The sequence below is a fragment of the Equus przewalskii genome, chromosome 3, assembly GCF_037783145.1.
Source record: "Equus przewalskii isolate Varuska chromosome 3, EquPr2, whole genome shotgun sequence".
NCBI lineage: Eukaryota > Metazoa > Chordata > Mammalia > Perissodactyla > Equidae > Equus > Equus przewalskii.
In genome coordinates, this window is record NC_091833.1 from 10,347,702 (window position 1) to 10,365,182 (window position 17,481).

The window sequence follows — 17,481 nt, forward strand, 5'->3', positions numbered from 1 at the left end:
TTGCGTGGATCGTTTTCCCGCCTGCTGGCACCCGGCCCTGCCCGCTGGTCCTCACTCTGGCTCCCGTCTCGGTCCACAGTGCCCTCGGCCAGCATGACCCGTCTCGCCCGCTCTCGCACCGCGTCGCTCACCAGCGCCAGCTCGGTGGACGGCAGCCGCCCGCAGGCCTGCACCCACTCGGAGAGCAGTGAGGGGCTGGGCCAGGTCAACCACACCATGGAGGTGTCCTGTTGAAGCCCTTGGTCCCTCGAAGATGCCCACCTGCCCCCGCCCACATCGCCGTCCCACTGCCATCCTCGCGCCGGCTCATTTTTCCCTTTAGTTTATTTTTGTGAGGGCAAAAGGGAGGAAGTGGGGTTACTTCTCTTTTGTTTAAAAAGATGAAGGGATCTATCTTAGGTGCTGCAACGGAACAGTCTCCAGATGGTTTGAGGGGCTCACTCCCCCCCCCCCGACTTTGTTAACTTGCTTAGCTGACTTAGACTCCTCTCTTCCAACTGCTGATGGCCTAGGGACCGTCGCGGGGGGGGGTGTCCTGGGAGGAAGGGGATTAACTAAGGAAAGAGTTTGAGTCCTTCTCTGGCTAGGATCCAGGCTAATATCCTGGGTTAAAGAAGGAGCAAGGGATGACCTCGTTGGGCAGGCAGGTTTGAAGATGGGATGGGGTTTTGGGTGGTGGGCACTGGGACAGCAGGAGCACGAGGTCTAACTCCTGGCATGAGAGCCAGGAGACAGCAGCAGGGAGCGCTGGGAGGCAGGGAGCCCTGGAGCTCTGCAGGCCCCTTTCCCCTAACCCTTCCACCCAACACATGTGTTTGTCTTGAAGCACATGTGACGATCATCTGAACAGCAGCCACAAGGGGGCACTCGCAGGGCTGGTGCTGCAGGGCCAGGCAGGCAGAAGCTGAAGAGGGTTTTCCTGCCCAAGGATAGAACAGGCCGGACCTTGAGGGCAGGAACTCCATGAATTGTCCCTTCCAGCCCACACTCTCTGCCACCTCCTGGCCCTGTCCCATTTCTAAGCCTGAGGCAGAAAGTCGCCTGGTCCTCTGTCTCCGTAGGGACCAGACATGGGGGCTGAGGTTAAAGGCTGGGATAGTCTGTGAGTGCTGGCTGCACCCCTGAGATCTTCGTGGGGACTGCCGTGGGGAGCCAGCAGGAGCAGGGGCAGAGATTCCTCTAGACCCCTTTTTTGCTCCCAGTTTCCATGGAGGACAACCCAATCAGCAGCAGTATAGCCAAGGCCTCCAGAAACGTGGAGAAATACCTAGGGAGAGTTCTGGTCAAGCCATGCCAGTGTCGTGCAAACATCACTAGGAAGGGAAAGTTTATTTGGAGAGGACTGGTCCAAGGTTGCGGGACTTCACAGTCCCACATCACCTTCTCAGCCTGTTAGAGTGGGCTGGGCCTGGGGCTCCCTGGGTCCTGGAGTGGGAGGTGAAGGTTCCTGAAAAGAGCAAGGGGCAGGCAGAGGAGAAAGGCTCCCCACACACCCCAGCCCCTGCCTGCCACCTGAAGCCTGTCACCTGAAGTATACTGCCATCCACCCACCTTATCAGGTAGAATCTCCTGGCCCAGAAACCAGAAGCCATTTGTCTTTGAGCCTAAATCAGTTGCCACAAGCCCCCAGACGAGTGAAGACAGAGGCGAGAGAGCAGTGAAAACTGCAGGGCTGTCGGAGGGGGGAGTGTGGGGGGTGAGGGGGTGCTGGGAGCCTGAGAGGACACTGCATCCCCATTTCCTGTGCACACATCACTCCCTTCTATAATCTTAAGCCATTACTAGACTGCTCTGGAGCCCGGTGGAGTGTAGTCTGCCCCCAGTCCTGTTTACTCACCTGCTTCCCTTGAGTATCGAATGTGACTGTTTGAAAAGCTGGTAGAATTAATCCCTCTTACTGTAGGTAGCGCTGCGACTCTGGGATTTTTTTTTCTTTTCTGCTGTGTTCTTTCAGATGAGATATCTATAAATATCTATACATTTATATATATATATGTATATTGGGTCCTCTTGTGTGTGGTTTTCCATCAGAGGCTGTCTCTTTGGTCAAAGTGAACTTTTAATGGAGTTTATTATTTTCCTCTCTGTACAAAGTGAAGAGCCTAATTTTGTGTATTCTGGTGGCTGATGTCATGAGATTTTGAGATGACAAAATATAAAACAAATAAAAATCCTTGTCAACGTAGAGAGAGTTAACTGTGCTGAAAAACTAATAAAGAAACTAAAAAGAATTCGAGTATGGTTATGCCATGGCCATCGAGGGAACATTTTGAGGGGATATGTTCAGGCTGGCAAGGCTGGTGCTTCTTGGGTTGAGGTCACTTGAGCATGCAGGGTGCAGACAGGCGTGTCCATCTGTCTCTCTGTTTCCAGTTCCTGTCACAAACATCATCTTACCAATCCTTACATTAATTCTACCGGGTAGATATTTATCTTAGTTTCACAGCTGGGGAAACTGAGCCTCAGGCTAAGGGATTTGCCCTAGAGGCCAAGCCAGGAGCTGACCGTGGCATGTTTCAACTTAAAACCCAGCTTCTAACCTTTCTATTTGCAGCCTTATTTTCTTAAATTTAACAGCATGCTACTGGCCCGTGTTTAACCACCATTTCTGATTCACTCACTCAGCCATTTAATAGACACTGAGCTCCTGCCGTGTGTCAGCTAATAAAGAAGTAAATAAATAAAAACAAAACCCCTCATGTGCTAGGCAGAAGGTGAAAAAGAGGGATATACTAGCGAGCAAGGGCAAAGGGGGTCTATTCTAGTTCTAGGTGCCCTCCCTACGCCACTCTGACACACACACACACACACACACACACACGCTGCTCTAATTGAGCAAATGAAAACGGTCAGATGACCGCAGCTGACGAGGGCTCGAGATCAGGAAGGCCGGCCGGCCATCCACCCGGGTGCGCTCACAGCCCGCCAGCCGCGAGGCCCTCGGAGTCACATCCAGAAAGCAGATTTTGTTCTTCACCCGAACTTCGCCCAGAGGTCTCAGCTGTCGGAGACAGAAGGGGAGGGTTCTGCCTGGCTCAGAGCCAGGCGCGAGGCGGCACGGGGACACACATCTTCCTGCACCCGACCGCACGTCTCCTAAACCCAACTGGGGACACGCAGACCGAAGAAGGATGTTCTCAGAAGGAATGACCTCACCCGGTGCAAATCCTCACTCGTCTTCCGCGTGGAGGCCGCAACCAGCGTCACGTGGTCCTGGTGCCGAGGCGGGGACATACGCCCCGCCCCGAGGCGTGGCCTGGGACGCCGGAAGCGTCAGCGCGGGTCTAGTGACCCGCGGGGCTGGGTGCCCTCGGACCATGGCCACCCGGGCGAAGCGCCGGCGGGTAAGTCGCGGGCGGCGGGCGCGGGCCCAGCCCTGTCCCCCTGTCCCCCGCGCCGCGCCCTCCCCCGCGCGCGGTGCTGCCCCCGCGCTCCCCGCACCCCACGCCGTTCCCCGCCTCCCCTCCCCCACCCAGCGCTCTCGCCCCGCGCCGCGGCCTCCTCCCGCCCCCGCCAGCTCTCCGGGGCGGGGCCTCGCGACTGCGCTCGCATGTCTCAGGTGGCGGGGCCTGCGGGCGGCGGCAACCCGGACCCGGTGGCCGGCTTCCTGAGCTGGTGCCGGCGGGTTGGTTTGGAGCTGAGTCCCAAGGTGAGTGCGGGGCGGGCGGTGGGGCGGAGGCGGGCACGGCGGGGGGCGGGCCCGGTCTGACCGGCCGCTCCCTCTGCTCAGGTGGCGGTGAGCCGGCAGGGCACGGTGGCCGGCTACGGCATGGTGGCCCAGGAGAGCGTGCAGCCCGGGGAGTTGCTGTTCGCGGTGCCGCGGGCCGCGCTCCTGTCGCAGCACACCTGCTCCATCAGCGGCCTGCTGGAGCGAGGTGGGCACGCCGGCGGGGGGGACACCGGAGGCGGGCCCGCGCGGCCACGCCGGGGCTCTCACCTGTGTGTCTCCCGCAGAGAGAGGCGCGTTGCAGAGCCAGTCGGGCTGGGTGCCGTTGCTGCTCGCGCTGCTGCACGAGCTGCAGGCGCCGGCCTCGCCCTGGAGCCCCTACTTTGCGCTCTGGCCGGAGCTGGGCCGCTTGGAGCACCCCATGTTCTGGTGAGAGCCGTAGGAAGGTCTGGCTCGAACTGCCCTGCCCCGGGGACAGGGCTTACAAGCACTAGTCCCCGTAGAGTGTGTCAAGGAAACCTGGGTGGGGGTGTCACTGCAGGCCCGAGGAGCAGCGCCGGCAATTGCTGCAGGGCACAGGCGTACCCGAGGCCGTGGAGAAGGATTTGGCCAACATCCGCAGCGAGTACTATTCCATCGTGCTGCCCTTCATGGAAGCCCACCCCGATCTGTTCAGCCCCAGGGTTCGCTCCCCGGAACTCTACCACCAGCTTGTAGCTCTTGTGATGGCCTACAGGTCAGTGAGCAGAGCCTTAAGGACCCTTTTCTTATAGAACTCTATTGAGGGACAAGAGGGGAAAGGACAGTGAACGCCACCCCCAGTCTCTTATCCTACACTGGGCTTTAGCCAAGTTCTCTCTGTGGCAGCTTTCAGGAACCACTGGAGGAAGAGGAGGATGAAAAGGAGCCAAACTCTCCTTTGATGGTGCCTGCTGCAGACATACTAAACCACTTAGCCAATCACAATGCCAATCTAGAATACTCTCCAGTGAGTGGATCCCTCCCAGTTCTTGTTCTATGTGCATTGATGATTGGGCATTTGATTCAAACCAGTGTCTGTCATTTATGCTGGCCTGGCATTTGGGCTAAACGGGCTCCATTCTCCTGCTAAAACTGAAGTTAGCTCCTCCTGTATGTACTTTGTTTGCATATTCCAGTGAAACAGTTTGAACAGCAAAACATCTCAAAGCAAGTTGCAGTTAATTCTCTGATAAACTATACTTCCATCATTTATTTGGTGTTAGAGGTTGGCTGTTCTGTCAAGTGCCAGTGAGCCAAGATTGTGTTGGGGCCCTGTGGACAGCAGCCTGGAACAGCTATTGGTGTCAGTACTTTTCGGGAGGAAGGGGGAAGAGCGGGGATGTTCACAGGTCAAAGGTCTTTAATACCAAGGCTGTGTTTATATCAATTCTGTTTGCTATACATAAAGTTGCAAGAGACGATCCAAGTATAAAAATTAGGAAATGGCTGTTATTTTTTAAATCCCTAACCCCATTTGCCATTCCTACTTTGATCTAGGCTTAACTGTTCATTTTGGAAAGGTAGCAACTTTTTAAATGCTGAAGATGACTGAGCAGAGTGAGTCACTTAATAAAACATTGAGGCTGACTTTGACCTTTGTGAGCCTCACCCCTTTCATTCTACATACAGGATCTTAGCAGGAACTAAAGGTAGAATGTTGGTCGGTATAGCATCAGTCCCATCGCTGAACTATGCCTGCTGGAGGCTATTCCTAAGAGGGAAGTAATCTTCTTGGGCCTGGCCATGTAAGGGCCTGGCCCCAGCTTCTCCCTTCCACCCCAGAATTGTCTTCGGATGGTGGCCACTCAGCCCATTCCTAAAGGCCATGAGATTTTCAACACTTATGGGCAAATGGCTAATTGGCAACTAATTCATATGTACGGTTTTGTTGAACCATATCCTGACAACACGGATGACACAGCTGACATTCAGATGGTGACAGTTCGTGAAGCAGCATTACAGGGTGAGTGTCTGCTTAACTCAACCTTGGACACTGGTGGATGTGTCTCTATCCCCGCCCCAGGTACTCTGCTAAATAGCACTTGCCCCTTTTTTGTGGACAAGGCAGTGGACTAAGGAAAAATGAGCTCCTGGGTATACTGAGACTTCCACACTATCACTTTTCTATCTACAGGAACAAAAGTTGAAGCTGAAAGGCTCCTACTATATGAACGCTGGGATTTCTTATGCAAACTGGAGATGGTAGGGGAAGAGGGAGCCTTTGTGATTGGGCGGGAGGAGGTGCTGACTGAAGAGGAACTGACCACCACACTCAAGGTAAAGAGCCAAAAATGGCCATTTACTGCTGAAAATGGCCTAGGTATTTAGAGCTAGATAAAGCTAGATGAGAGAGGAAAGGTGGGATGGAGGGAGACTGAAACGCTGCCAAAATAGATTGGCTACTCTAAATCAATTTCAGAAATACACAAGTAGTACATCCTAATTAAAGGGCCCCATGTTGCTTCCAGGTGCTGTGCATGCCTGCGGAGGAGTTCAGGGAGTTTAAAGACCAGGATGGATGGGCAGATGACAAAAAGGAAGAGGACAGCCTGACAATCACAAATATCCCCAAGCTCAAAGCATCATGGAGACAGCTTCTTCGAAAAAGTGTTTTGTTGACCCTGCAAACCTATGCCACAGACTTAAAAACTGAGCAGGATTTACTCAGTAATAAGGAGGTCTATGCCAAACTCAGCTGGAGGGAACAGCAAGCCTTACAGGTTCGTTATGGTCAGAAGATGATCTTACACCAGTTGTTGGAATTGACGAGTTAGCAGGTTCCCTGTTACCTGAAGGAACATCCATGAGAAGAATTTTAGTCTAAGCTGATATTCATCGATGTTTGAAAAGAAGGAAAATTTGGATCTTTTGCGTTGCTTTTCTTATAAATAACAAAAGGAAAAGTAGCCAAAGTGTGGTGCTAGGACTAACTCTGAGGTAAGGGTGACATGTTAGAGAATTGGGAATCACTGCTGACTGCTTCTAAGACCAATAAATTTTATAGCTGTTTTGTTCTCAGTTTGAACCAGAGTTCAAAAGGTGATGGTAATACGTCTTGCTGTAGTCTAGCATTTAATGACAGGGACTTTGAAGGTAGACCTGGTTCAAATCTGGGTCTATTTTGAGCAAGTCACTAAAAAGACTGTTCCTGTTAGAGAATTTAATAAGCTATGTCACTGGCACTCAGAGCAATTGTTTTAATTCCTCAGCAGTCTGAAGTCTGTTCTAGATGGCACAACTCGCCCTTCAGGGAAGAAACTCTAAGACACCAATGACATTCAAGCCCCACTCATGTAAGATTTCTACTATTTAATCTTGAACCTTTTGGTCCTTTCTGGCCATAAAATTTAACAGTCATTAAAGGTAAGGTATATTGTAAGTGGGAAATATATACCTGGTCTCTTTTAAAAATTATATAAAAACACCATAAGGGTAAAGGATATTAAAAAATGGACGTTTTGTGATTCAGTTTAACCACAGAAGCCTGCTCCAACAATTTTCCACTGTTGGAAAGAACAGGTAGAAACACTATCATGCCAGATTAGTACCAGTGGGAAAGAGCTACCATTCAGCAAGAAGTTGGTGTTTCCCAATGGCCCCGGGCTCTGCAAGGCTGGACTGTCCACTTTCCTCCTCACCACCAGCACTGTTTGCTGCTACTGAGAAAGGCACAGTGGACTCACATGTGTGTCATGACTTTAATGTTTAACTACAGTATGCATACACATACAAGAAGTAGGGGAGCCAAAGCCCAGGAACTAGAAAGGCTACAAAATACAACACATGGACCAATACGTTTACAAAACATTCAAAATCCTTACAAAAGGGGCTGTATTGGTCCTTTTGACTTTTTTGTTGTTCCACTTAGGCTGTATGGCCATTCACTGGAATAATATGGGAGAGCAATTCATAATATTTGGTTCCCTTTCTTTTTCCCACAATTTATAAAATTATCAGGATTGAGATGGGGGAGCTTTAGGCCTGGTATGGTTTCCCTTTTTAAAAAAAGAGCTGACTGCATCTCACAGGGCTGAAGGGGGTAGGTTCTCCAACAGAAATGAAAAATGAGGCTTTCCCCAGCAGTCAGCTTTAAATTTGGGGAAGAGAAAAAAACAGAAACCCATGGGATCTCAGCTGCAAGCTCTTCCCATGTTCCCTGGCATACCAAATTCTAGCACATCCACTTTTTAACAACTTAGTGATTTTCAAGGCCCCCTGTCCACATTAAAAGAATAAGTTACATAATATTTAAACTTTTTGCTATTCTTTGGGACACCAGGAATGTCAGAAGACATGGAGCTATGCCCCCCAGACAAGTGCATGGCATCAGCAGCCTCTTCAATTATAAGCTGGGCAGGTACCAGTTTCTCTACTTGCCTTGGACACATTTTGCACAAACCCAAGAAGTTCCAGACAAAGGTTTTCTCTCTCATATATTTACACAAGTTCAAAATGATATTCACAGCATCTTCTAAATTTTGGCCAAGAGTCAAAAAATGCATTTAAACTTTGGAACGTGCCCACATAGACAGGAAGCTGACCCAAACAGTAATTGGGGCAGATACCCGAGAACCAAAGGGCTGGGAAAGTCGGGAAGAGCTGAAAGGATTCTTCAGCCAGTTTATAACCCTGGCATGGTAGGACCTCCAGGCTGACACATTTACAACAGAGATGCAGTTCCATCTAACTGGCACCTGTCCCTTCCATTACTTGCTGAGCCTGCTTCTGTCCCATGCAGCATTGTGCGACCGATTGGAATAACCTAAAGAATGGAGACAGTTACAAGTTTATTTGTGAGAAAAGTTCAGGCCTGCTAACACCTTGCATCTCATTAGCTTTGGCTACTACTGCCTTTTTAATCACCCACCCAAGATGGAGCCATCAAATGATTCTCATTGTCCTGTCGCAGACAATTAAAAGTACTTTTAACTCACTTTTCAATTTCTGGGGCACAATGTACAAACTCGTGGTTCCAGAACTTAAACGCTGGATTTTTAATCAGCTCAATGAAGGTAATAAGAAGACCCCAAGGATGTGGCCTATTTACAATCAACCGTTCCAAGAGAACCCTGGAGAAGGAGAGAGAAAGTTAGTCAATGCACAGAGAAACATAGAAATTCATGACTATTTCTCCATTACCTTTTTTTCTGACTCTTCTCTCTGATTATTAAACTACATGCAAAAGTTGCTAGCTTTACTAAAAACAAGTAGATTAATCTCTACACTGTACACAGCATGGATAAAGCAAATGGATTTTGGAATTAGAAAAGCCAGGTTAGAATCCTGCCTCTTCCCATTACAGAGCCTAAAAGACTAAGTTAAAGTTAGGATAGTATTATGGTGCAGAGTGTAATCACTTAAAGGAGGCACACTCAATGACTACTAGTACTTGTGTAAATTGGCGTAATTTTTCTGAATGGCAGTATTGGCTTAAACAGTCATATCCTTTGGCCTAACCAATTGTACTTCTAAATTTACCCTAAAGAAATAAGCACAAGAACAAAGATTATAGGGAAGTTCACTACAGATTTATATATAACAACAAAATAAGACATTATCATCTAAACATCCAATAGAATACTAATTTCTGGTATATAAATCTAAGGAATACCGTATCTAATACCCAGAAACAACTATTAGGTGAAGGGGCAAGTTTAAAAAGCCTGGTCCAATTTTTAATTTTAAAGTACATATACATATCTCTGTCACTACAATCTACCCATTTCCCGATCTTCAGTGCTGTACAAAGTCTAAGCAATCTGCAAAAGATTCCTAACTATTGTTAGGAAAACACAAGCATGATCCTATTATTTCTCCTGGTTAAAACCTTTCAACCCAGAGCTAAGAAAGAAAAGTCCAAGCTCTTTAATAGGTCTGTGTGATTCAGGACTGTGGACTGTGATTAAAACTGCCACCCCCACCTCAGAGAAGCTCCTGACATTCAATCAAAATGTTGGTGCCTCTTGTTGAAAACTACTTTTTACTTCAGCAATGATTATGATTTGTGATTGTCTACTTGTGACTTTTTGTGTCTATCAGTCTAATTATTAGGAGGACAGGAACCGTGTCCATTTTCTTTACAGCTATATCCCACATTTAACCACGTAAAAAGTGTTTTAAACAGACATGGAAAAAATGCTCAATGAACACTGAATGCATACAAAAAAACATTCATGGAATTCATAATAAAGGGAAAAAGGCATCATTTAGAAGCGTCTGAAAAACAAAATTCTCTCTTACCTTGTAATCTGTTCTTGGATAGCTTCAGTATTGGCCTCTGCAAAAAGGTACAGCATGGTACAGCTGAAGTAGTGAGTGTGGCTATTTGGGTACCGCAGCTGATTTGCAATTGCATTCAAGAAGAGATACCGACCTAGAAATTAAGACTCAGCTTAGTGAGGACTTGGCTTTGGAAGGCCAACATGAGAAGACAAGTCATTCTGACTGGCTACGATGTGGATTTCTGATACAGGCTTTCAAATTATTCTTTAGTTTCAACCAGTGGTTCTCAGGTCCCCACAGAGTTTTCATTTCTGTGGGTTTTATTTCAGTACTTTCTACATTAAAATTTTTTAAAAGATTTAAAATTTTTTTAAAAAAATAATAGACCTACTGCATATTAATATAACATTATTAAGTATTTTCCAAAAAGACTTAATGGAGTTCGTCACCGTTTTACATTTCACAGATCTCTTTAGTGTCACCTAATAGAAGACAGCTGGATTCTCATTTCTGCCTCTGTGTTCAATCTGTTCCAGTATTATATTTCATGTAGCCTCTGGAAAACTCCACTAGTGCACTCGTGACAAACGAGTGTGGGGAAAAAAGCAAATGTCTTATCATGAAAATGGTTTTGACCTCACACAGTTCTAAAAAGAGTGTTAGGGACACCCCCAACGGTTCCTAGACCACATTTTTGAGAACTGCTAGTTCAAACTATATTGGAATAAATATCTATTATCTTAACTGGGTTGGGTTGTCTGCCTTTGATATCACTCATGTTTGTAAGGCTATCAAAGTGAGCTTTAACACTTCCCCCACAAGGCTATCCCTCCTTTATTTTGCTGGGCTCTGGACATAATGGTATTCAATTATGTTAAATCTTGATTTTAAGCTGTTTCAAATCCCATCTACAAATAGGCATGCAGTATATATATATATATATATATATATATATATATATATATATTACAGACATAAGTATACATACACACAGGTATACACTCAAGATTAAGTAGTCTCTCAAGAATCCATAGCTAAGTTGAAAGTAGGCAACCTCCTAAAGTATTTGTGTGCGAAAATGAACAGGACTGAATAGCTGGTTAGCACCTGCTGGAGCCTCATAATAAAGAATGAATATAGAACACCAAAAGAACTGTAGTTCAACCAAGCAAGGTGCAACTTAGAATAAGAATTACTTTTTGCAGAGCAGATAGGGAAAATCCTATTTATCTTTATATGCCTAACGCTTAACATGTTGCCTCACAAACAGGCACCAATAAATGCTGGGGGAAAAGGCAGGCTAACAAAACATGAGCCTGTTTTTAAAGAAAGACTAGCAAAAGGGATGTTTATTTTCACAACAAAAGTACTGTAATCATATACACTGAAATACTGACTGATAAGATAAAGATTTGGATGATTCTTTGTGCTTTTCTGTGTTTTCTGCATTGAACAGATCTATCTAATTAAAGATAAAATAACCAGCTAGATCATAAACATATTGACAGAACATTCTCTATTGTGGCTTAAAGTATTTTTATGACCAGACTATAGCAAAAAGTGCAGAGAACTTGACTGTGAGAACTGGCTGGCTTCACTCACCTTCAGTGTCCAAGTCCACAGCCAGATTCTGAAATATGTCCATGTGAGCCGAGTGCGTGATCGTGCTCATTGAAGGCGTGCTGCCCTTGTTATGGATGTGTGCAATGGCCTGAGTCCCTACATAGAGCACCAGTGCGTTGATGAGCTGGAGGTTGTAGCGATTACCAGGCTCGTTGGATACCTAAATGAGCAGAACAGAAAGCTCCTGACTTATTCTCACAAAGGTCTGATTTCGGCACCAATATTTCTAAACCCTTTTTATGCCTTCATACAACAGCTGAACTGCTCAAATTCTCTGCCATGTGAATTTTTAGACATATGCTTGAGTTTTTGAGGTTATTTAACAAATACACATCTGCCCAAGGGTGGCTATAGCAACAACAGAAACATGACTTCCCTTGGGAAGCCAAGGCTTTGACAGGTACCAGCACAAAAGTAAAGTTCATAAAGTCAAAATATGCACTATCTGAAATAGAAGATTTTTAAGAGGGGGAAAGCTGTAGTTCCTTGGTTTGGAACAACAATACAACTTCAAGTCATTTTCTATACAGCAAATCAAACTAGAATCCATTTGTTTAGAAAAATCTTGGAGTACTGACAGGGAATCGTTATTAGGAGTCTACTCTTACAGAAAATCAGTCCATTCCCTGGTCACCTCTTCCAAGGCTATAGCTTTGTGTCATTGACAAGATGAACTAGTAAAATATATAATCCAGTTAATTTCATCTAACCATTAGAAATGACAATATGTTTTAAAATCTTTAAATCAGGTTAAAAAGACTAACTCCCAAACAGGGTATGCACACAATGGTACCATCAAAAGTGCTTTCTATGAAAAATACAGCTGAGAGGTCAAGCCAAACCAATCAACCTGGAGGTTGCTGCGCAGATCAGAGAGAAAAGTGACAGGTGATCGAGTTTTAAGATAGGAATCCAAATCCTTTTTGAACTGAGGTGGCATCACTCCAGTAAAATTGGTGAGAATCCGGGGTGCAATGTTAATTTCACTCAACATATCCACCTGCCCAAGACAAATACAAGAATCACAACCAGAAGCATTTGTAGGAGTTAACAGCAAATGAAACCTATGCTAGAAAGTGGCAGGATTCTTTTTCTAAAATTATACACATTATAAACATCTTGAGTAGAGCTGCCACTTTTTATTAATCTTTAATTAGAAGAATTTACATACAAAATGATAGGAATCTCTCATTCTACAATACAATATCTTTCTAGAACAAGGCAGGATAAGTACCTTTCATAGAAAGGTCTAATTTGCGCCACTAATTTTTTCCCTCGACTTAGATTTCAAAGTAAGAGTACAGAAAGAGATTCCTCACTCACCAAGAGCCCTAGTCTTTGAAAATACGCCCCAGCAGAACAAGACAACATCACACTTACTAGTTAAAAAGTAAGTGCAAGTGAAACAAAAAGTAGAAAATACATAAAAATCACAGTAACCATGTCAACGTAGTACGATTTTATGTGGTCCCTTCTCTCCTTTACTTCAACTATTTAAACAAAACATAAGCACAGACATATCAAACACCTGTGAAATATGGATATTACAAAGGTCTATTCTGCAATTCTGTGCCATACGGGAGCTACCCAGCAAATGAGTGCCCCAACACCTAGGTTGAGGTTCTGTAAAGAAATATAGCTAAATTTAATATCAAAATTAATTGAAAACAGCCATTAAACAAATACTGTGACTCAATATTCAGCAGTTATATCACACACTATGAGACTTAATAACATGATTGCTCCCCCCAAAGAGCACCCTTACCTGAACAAATAACTTTTACATGTGTATGCTGGGGGGAGGGTAGTTAAACAGCCCGCTTACCAGAGAAAGGACTGAAATATTAAGACATAACTTTCTTTTCCTTGAACTGTTTGGAACTTTACCTTCAGATTAGGAGTGAATGGGTCTGGGAGCCTCATGTTTCTTGGGAAGGCACTCAGGATCAGATTTCTTAGCTGGATACAATTGGGTGGGATCACATCACAGAATCCATAATGGTAATCACAAAGGAACTCAGGGAAATCATGCAAAAGAACCAGCAGCACTCTTAAAGTGCCCTATTTTTTAAAAACAAGAAAAACATTGGCTGTTTCCATACTAAGTAAGAAAATGGGAGTAACATAAGCCAAAAGCATACTTTAATAACATAATATCACAAGTGATTTATCAAAATATTTACATCTGAAAATCACAAAAAAACTAAGTATCAGGAGTTTATAGCCTTAAACACATATGCTAGAACAGGATGGACAAAAAAAAAAAAAATAAAAACATGACATAAGCTGACATCTTCTTAAGATGGAAAAAGAACAGCTACCAAAAACAAAGTAGAAGAAAGCTGAAATAAAATTTTTAAAAAAGTGCTGAAGGGGAAGAGGATCAAAGCTAGAGGCTGGTTCTTTGAAAAGATAATAAAACTGATAAATCCTACACCAAGACTAATGGAAAAAACACAAATTACCAATATCAGGAATGAAAAAGTATCATCACTACAGATCCTAAAGACACGAAAACTAGTTTTAGAGAATATTAAACAATTTTATGCGAATTTGACAATTCAGATAAAGTACACGAATTACTTGAAAAATACAGCTTACCAAAACCCAAACAAAAAAAGAAAATCTGAAGTCTTTTATAATAAAGAAGTTAAATATGTTGTTAAAACCCTTCCCAAAAAGAAACTCCAGGTCTAGATGGCTTTACTGGCAAATTCTTACAAATATTTAAGGAAAAATTAACACTATTTTCACAATCTTTTTCTTAAAGATTGGCACCTGAACTAACAACTGTTGCCAATCTTCTTTTTCTCCCCAAAGCCCCCCAGTACATAGTTATATATTTTAGTTGTGGGTCCTTCTAGTTGTGGTATATGGGACGCCGCCTCAACATGGCCTAATGAGCAGTGCCATGTCCATGCCCAAGATCTGAACCGGTGAAACCCTGGGCCGCTGAAGCAGAACAGAGTGCGCGAACTTAACCACTCGGCCATGGGGCTGGCCCCCTATTTTCACAATCTTAAGTAAACAGAAAGAGTACATTTTCCAACTCTTTCACAGCATAAAACTAGCACAACCTTGATACCAAAACCTGACGTGAATTTAATGCTTTTGAAAACTCTCAGGAAATTATGAATAGGAGGGCATTTCCTTAATCAGATCATGGAATCTGCAAAACAAAACTACAGATTTATAAAAACACTATACTTAATGGTGAATTATTAAAAGCTTCCTCCAGATCATTAATGAGATGAGCACGCCATTATCACTATTTTCTATTTAACACTGTCCTGGAGTTTCTGGTCAGTGCAATAAGGCAAGAAAATGAAAAACCAAAGAAAAAACCTATTGTTATATGTAAATGAAATGATTCTATATATAGAATACACTCCTCCCCCCAAATATACAGATAAACTCTCAGAAAAAGTAAATTTAGCAAGGTGGCTGGATACAAGGCCAATATACAAAATCAATTTTATTTCTATATACCACCAACAAATAAGAAATTAGAATTTCAAAAAGATATCTTTTACAATTTCACAAAAAGCATCAACTATCTAGGAATAAGTCTAAGGAAAGAAGTTCAAAACCTCTGTGCTGACTACAAAGCACTGCAGAGTAAAATTAAAGACCTAACTAAAGAGACATATAGACATGTTCATGGATTGAAAGGCTCAATATTAAAATATCTCTTCTCTCCATTGATCTATAAGAGTCAGTGCAACCTCAATCTAAATCCCAGCAAGCTTTCAGAAGTGAAGGTGATTGCAAAGTTTTTATGAACTACAAATGATAATAGACAAAATAATGTTGAAGAGGACCTACTCTGCCTGATAACTTTAGCTTTATAGTAAAGCCTTACAATCAAGACAGTGTGGTACCAGCCTAAGAACAGATAAACGGATCAACCAGAGGGGTACCCATACATATACAGTCAATTATTTTGACACAGGTGCAAATCAATCCAACAGGGAATGAAGGACTTAACAAATGGTGCTGAAAAGTTTTCATTATATTAGGGGGCGGGGGGGGGGGCAGATTTGAGGGAGGAGGAGGAAATAAACCTCATCATACACAAAAATTAATTTGAGACAGATCAGACCTAAACATAAAAAGCAGAATTATATGGATTCTTGGCAGGGGGCAGGGTGCACACACAACAGAATGCAGCTTGGGATTGGCAAAGGTTTCTTACACAAGATACAAAAAAAACATTTAATCAAAGTAAAAAATTGATAATTTTGACTACATTAAATTTAGAACTTCCGTTCCTCAAAAAATACCTTACTTTAAGAAAGTGAAAAGGCAAGCCACAAGAGAGATGTTTAGATACATATCAACAAAGCTTACATCCAGAATATATGAAGAATTCCTATAAAAAATAAGAAAAACACACATAATCCAATAGAAATATGAGCACAAGACTGGAAGAGGAACATCACACAAGGAGGTATCCAAATGGCCAACCTACACATAAAAACCTCACTAAGAAATCAAGAAATGCAAATTAAACTCACAATGAGATCCTACTGCACAATTGCCAACATGGCTAAAACAAAAAAACAGTATCAGGTATGGATATTGAGATAGTAACTCTAATGTGCTGCTGGAATAGTTAACTAGGACACACATTTTATAAAACTTGTACTATCTACTCAAGTTGCATATATGAATAGCCTTTGTTCAGGGACTGGTTATGCAAGTATGTTTGATTTTTGCACTTTTCTGAATATATGTTATACTTCAAAAGCTTAATAATAAACACCAATATTAGATTTCATTTTCCTAGTTGAAAGTGTTTGAGTATTTTAAGTGTTAAGTTTTAATTACTTTAATTTATAACTCCAAATTAATTACCTTGTAGAGGATTTGCATAGGTTTGGTGAGCTCCACATTTCTAAGGAAAGGCGCTAAATATTTGAATAAATCAATCAGTAGCTGTGCATACATAGGCCATCCCTGAAAGAAAGAAATGTACAAGTCATAATTTTACTCAGCTGCTGTTCTGCCACCAAAAAAGTTACCCAAGCAGCTACACTGTGACTTGATTACTATCTTCTTCATATTAATGTAACTAAAGAATACTGATTCTCTTAAAGACTGATTAGCATTAAAAAGGAGTAAGTATAATTAGGGAGATAGTGTGAAATGATATTTCAAAAAAACAGGATCCAGAAATTCCAGGATGTACAATACGTACGTAGGTATTTATGCCTATAGCAAAATTTAAAGAGGAGAAGGAGAGAACCTTGAGGAAATTTCAGACAGAACACAAAACATTTAGCCAAGTGAGAAACTGACAACTAGAGGTCTGTTTTCTTAATTCCTTTTAATTAAGTCCTGGGTCTCAACCATCTCTCTTCCCACTCTCAACTCAACTTCTGGCTAATAACCTCATCCAGTTTACAACATGAACTTTCTATTTTCAGCCAAACAAATGGTGAGCTCACCATTCCCCAATTATATTAATTATGTTCATTCTTGGGTCATTTTCTTCAATATATTGTGTTCCCTCCTCCTAGAATGCACTTCTCCACCAAACAAAACTAACTCCATTTAAGGATTCAGTTTCTTTTTTGCAGCACACAGCAGTCACATTTTCTTCTAGGCTGAAGGGCCAATCAAGGATATTTTCTATAGTATTCCTTTGTGTTTAATTGCAAGATGGAAGAGAAACTTGTCTTGTTAAATGTTTATTTGCAATTCTTTACTAGAATTTGATCCTATTATCTTCAAATACAGTAGACCAATGGTCCTCAACCTTGCATGTGACCACCTTTAACATAGACTGAGAACCTGTGAAAGTGGCAGGTTCCAGAGCTCCATTACCCAGTTTTATATAGATCTCTACAGAGGTGCTCCAAGGTTTCAACTTAAAAAAAAAATCCCTTAGGAGATTGAGACAGGTGGCCCACAACAGCCTTGGAGAAGCAATATCCTAATCACTG

At 43.3% G+C, this 17,481-nt stretch overlaps 3 protein-coding genes across 22 annotated transcripts in view; 2 read left to right on the forward strand and 1 right to left on the reverse strand.

Annotated features, from left to right (window-relative positions):
• The window catches only part of NDRG4 (NDRG family member 4), a 41,213-nt gene extending 38,985 nt beyond the window's left edge, over positions 1 to 2,228 (forward strand). For all 6 annotated transcript variants that reach the window (XM_070612033.1, XM_070612035.1, XM_070612032.1 and 3 more), the window contains one exon: positions 80 to 2,228. In XM_070612033.1, the coding sequence (XP_070468134.1) occupies positions 80 to 234 (155 nt within the window). In that variant the 3' untranslated portion in view covers positions 235 to 2,228. The remainder of the gene's footprint in view (positions 1 to 79) is intronic.
• A 984-nt stretch (positions 2,229 to 3,212) lies between these two features.
• On the forward strand, positions 3,213 to 7,075 carry SETD6 (SET domain containing 6, protein lysine methyltransferase). 2 transcript variants are annotated; one of them, XM_070612036.1, is made up of 10 exons: positions 3,213 to 3,344; positions 3,560 to 3,649; positions 3,731 to 3,875; positions 3,955 to 4,096; positions 4,209 to 4,403; positions 4,535 to 4,655; positions 5,471 to 5,651; positions 5,823 to 5,965; positions 6,157 to 6,408; positions 6,898 to 7,075. In XM_070612036.1, exons 1-10 carry the CDS (start codon positions 3,318 to 3,320, stop codon positions 6,961 to 6,963), a joined length of 1,362 nt encoding a protein of 453 aa, XP_070468137.1. In that variant the 5' UTR covers positions 3,213 to 3,317; the 3' UTR covers positions 6,964 to 7,075. The 2 variants fall into 2 exon arrangements, with proteins under 2 accessions (XP_070468137.1, XP_070468138.1); XM_070612037.1 differs by lacking the exon at positions 6,898 to 7,075 and having other exon boundaries at positions 6,157 to 6,713.
• A 1,033-nt stretch (positions 7,076 to 8,108) lies between these two features.
• Positions 8,109 to 17,481, reverse strand: part of CNOT1 (CCR4-NOT transcription complex subunit 1) — a 112,975-nt gene continuing 103,602 nt past the window's right edge. For all 14 annotated transcript variants that reach the window (XR_011537944.1, XR_011537945.1, XR_011537946.1 and 11 more), the window contains exons 43-49: positions 16,391 to 16,492; positions 13,421 to 13,594; positions 12,384 to 12,533; positions 11,513 to 11,693; positions 9,929 to 10,061; positions 8,623 to 8,757; positions 8,109 to 8,450 (exon numbers count right to left, since the gene is read on the reverse strand). Coding sequence is in view for 11 of the 14 variants with exons in the window: in XM_070612027.1 (XP_070468128.1) it covers positions 8,372 to 8,450; positions 8,623 to 8,757; positions 9,929 to 10,061; positions 11,513 to 11,693; positions 12,384 to 12,533; positions 13,421 to 13,594; positions 16,391 to 16,492 (954 nt within the window). In the remaining 3 variants the exon portion in view is untranslated. The remainder of the gene's footprint in view (positions 8,451 to 8,622; positions 8,758 to 9,928; positions 10,062 to 11,512; positions 11,694 to 12,383; positions 12,534 to 13,420; positions 13,595 to 16,390; positions 16,493 to 17,481) is intronic.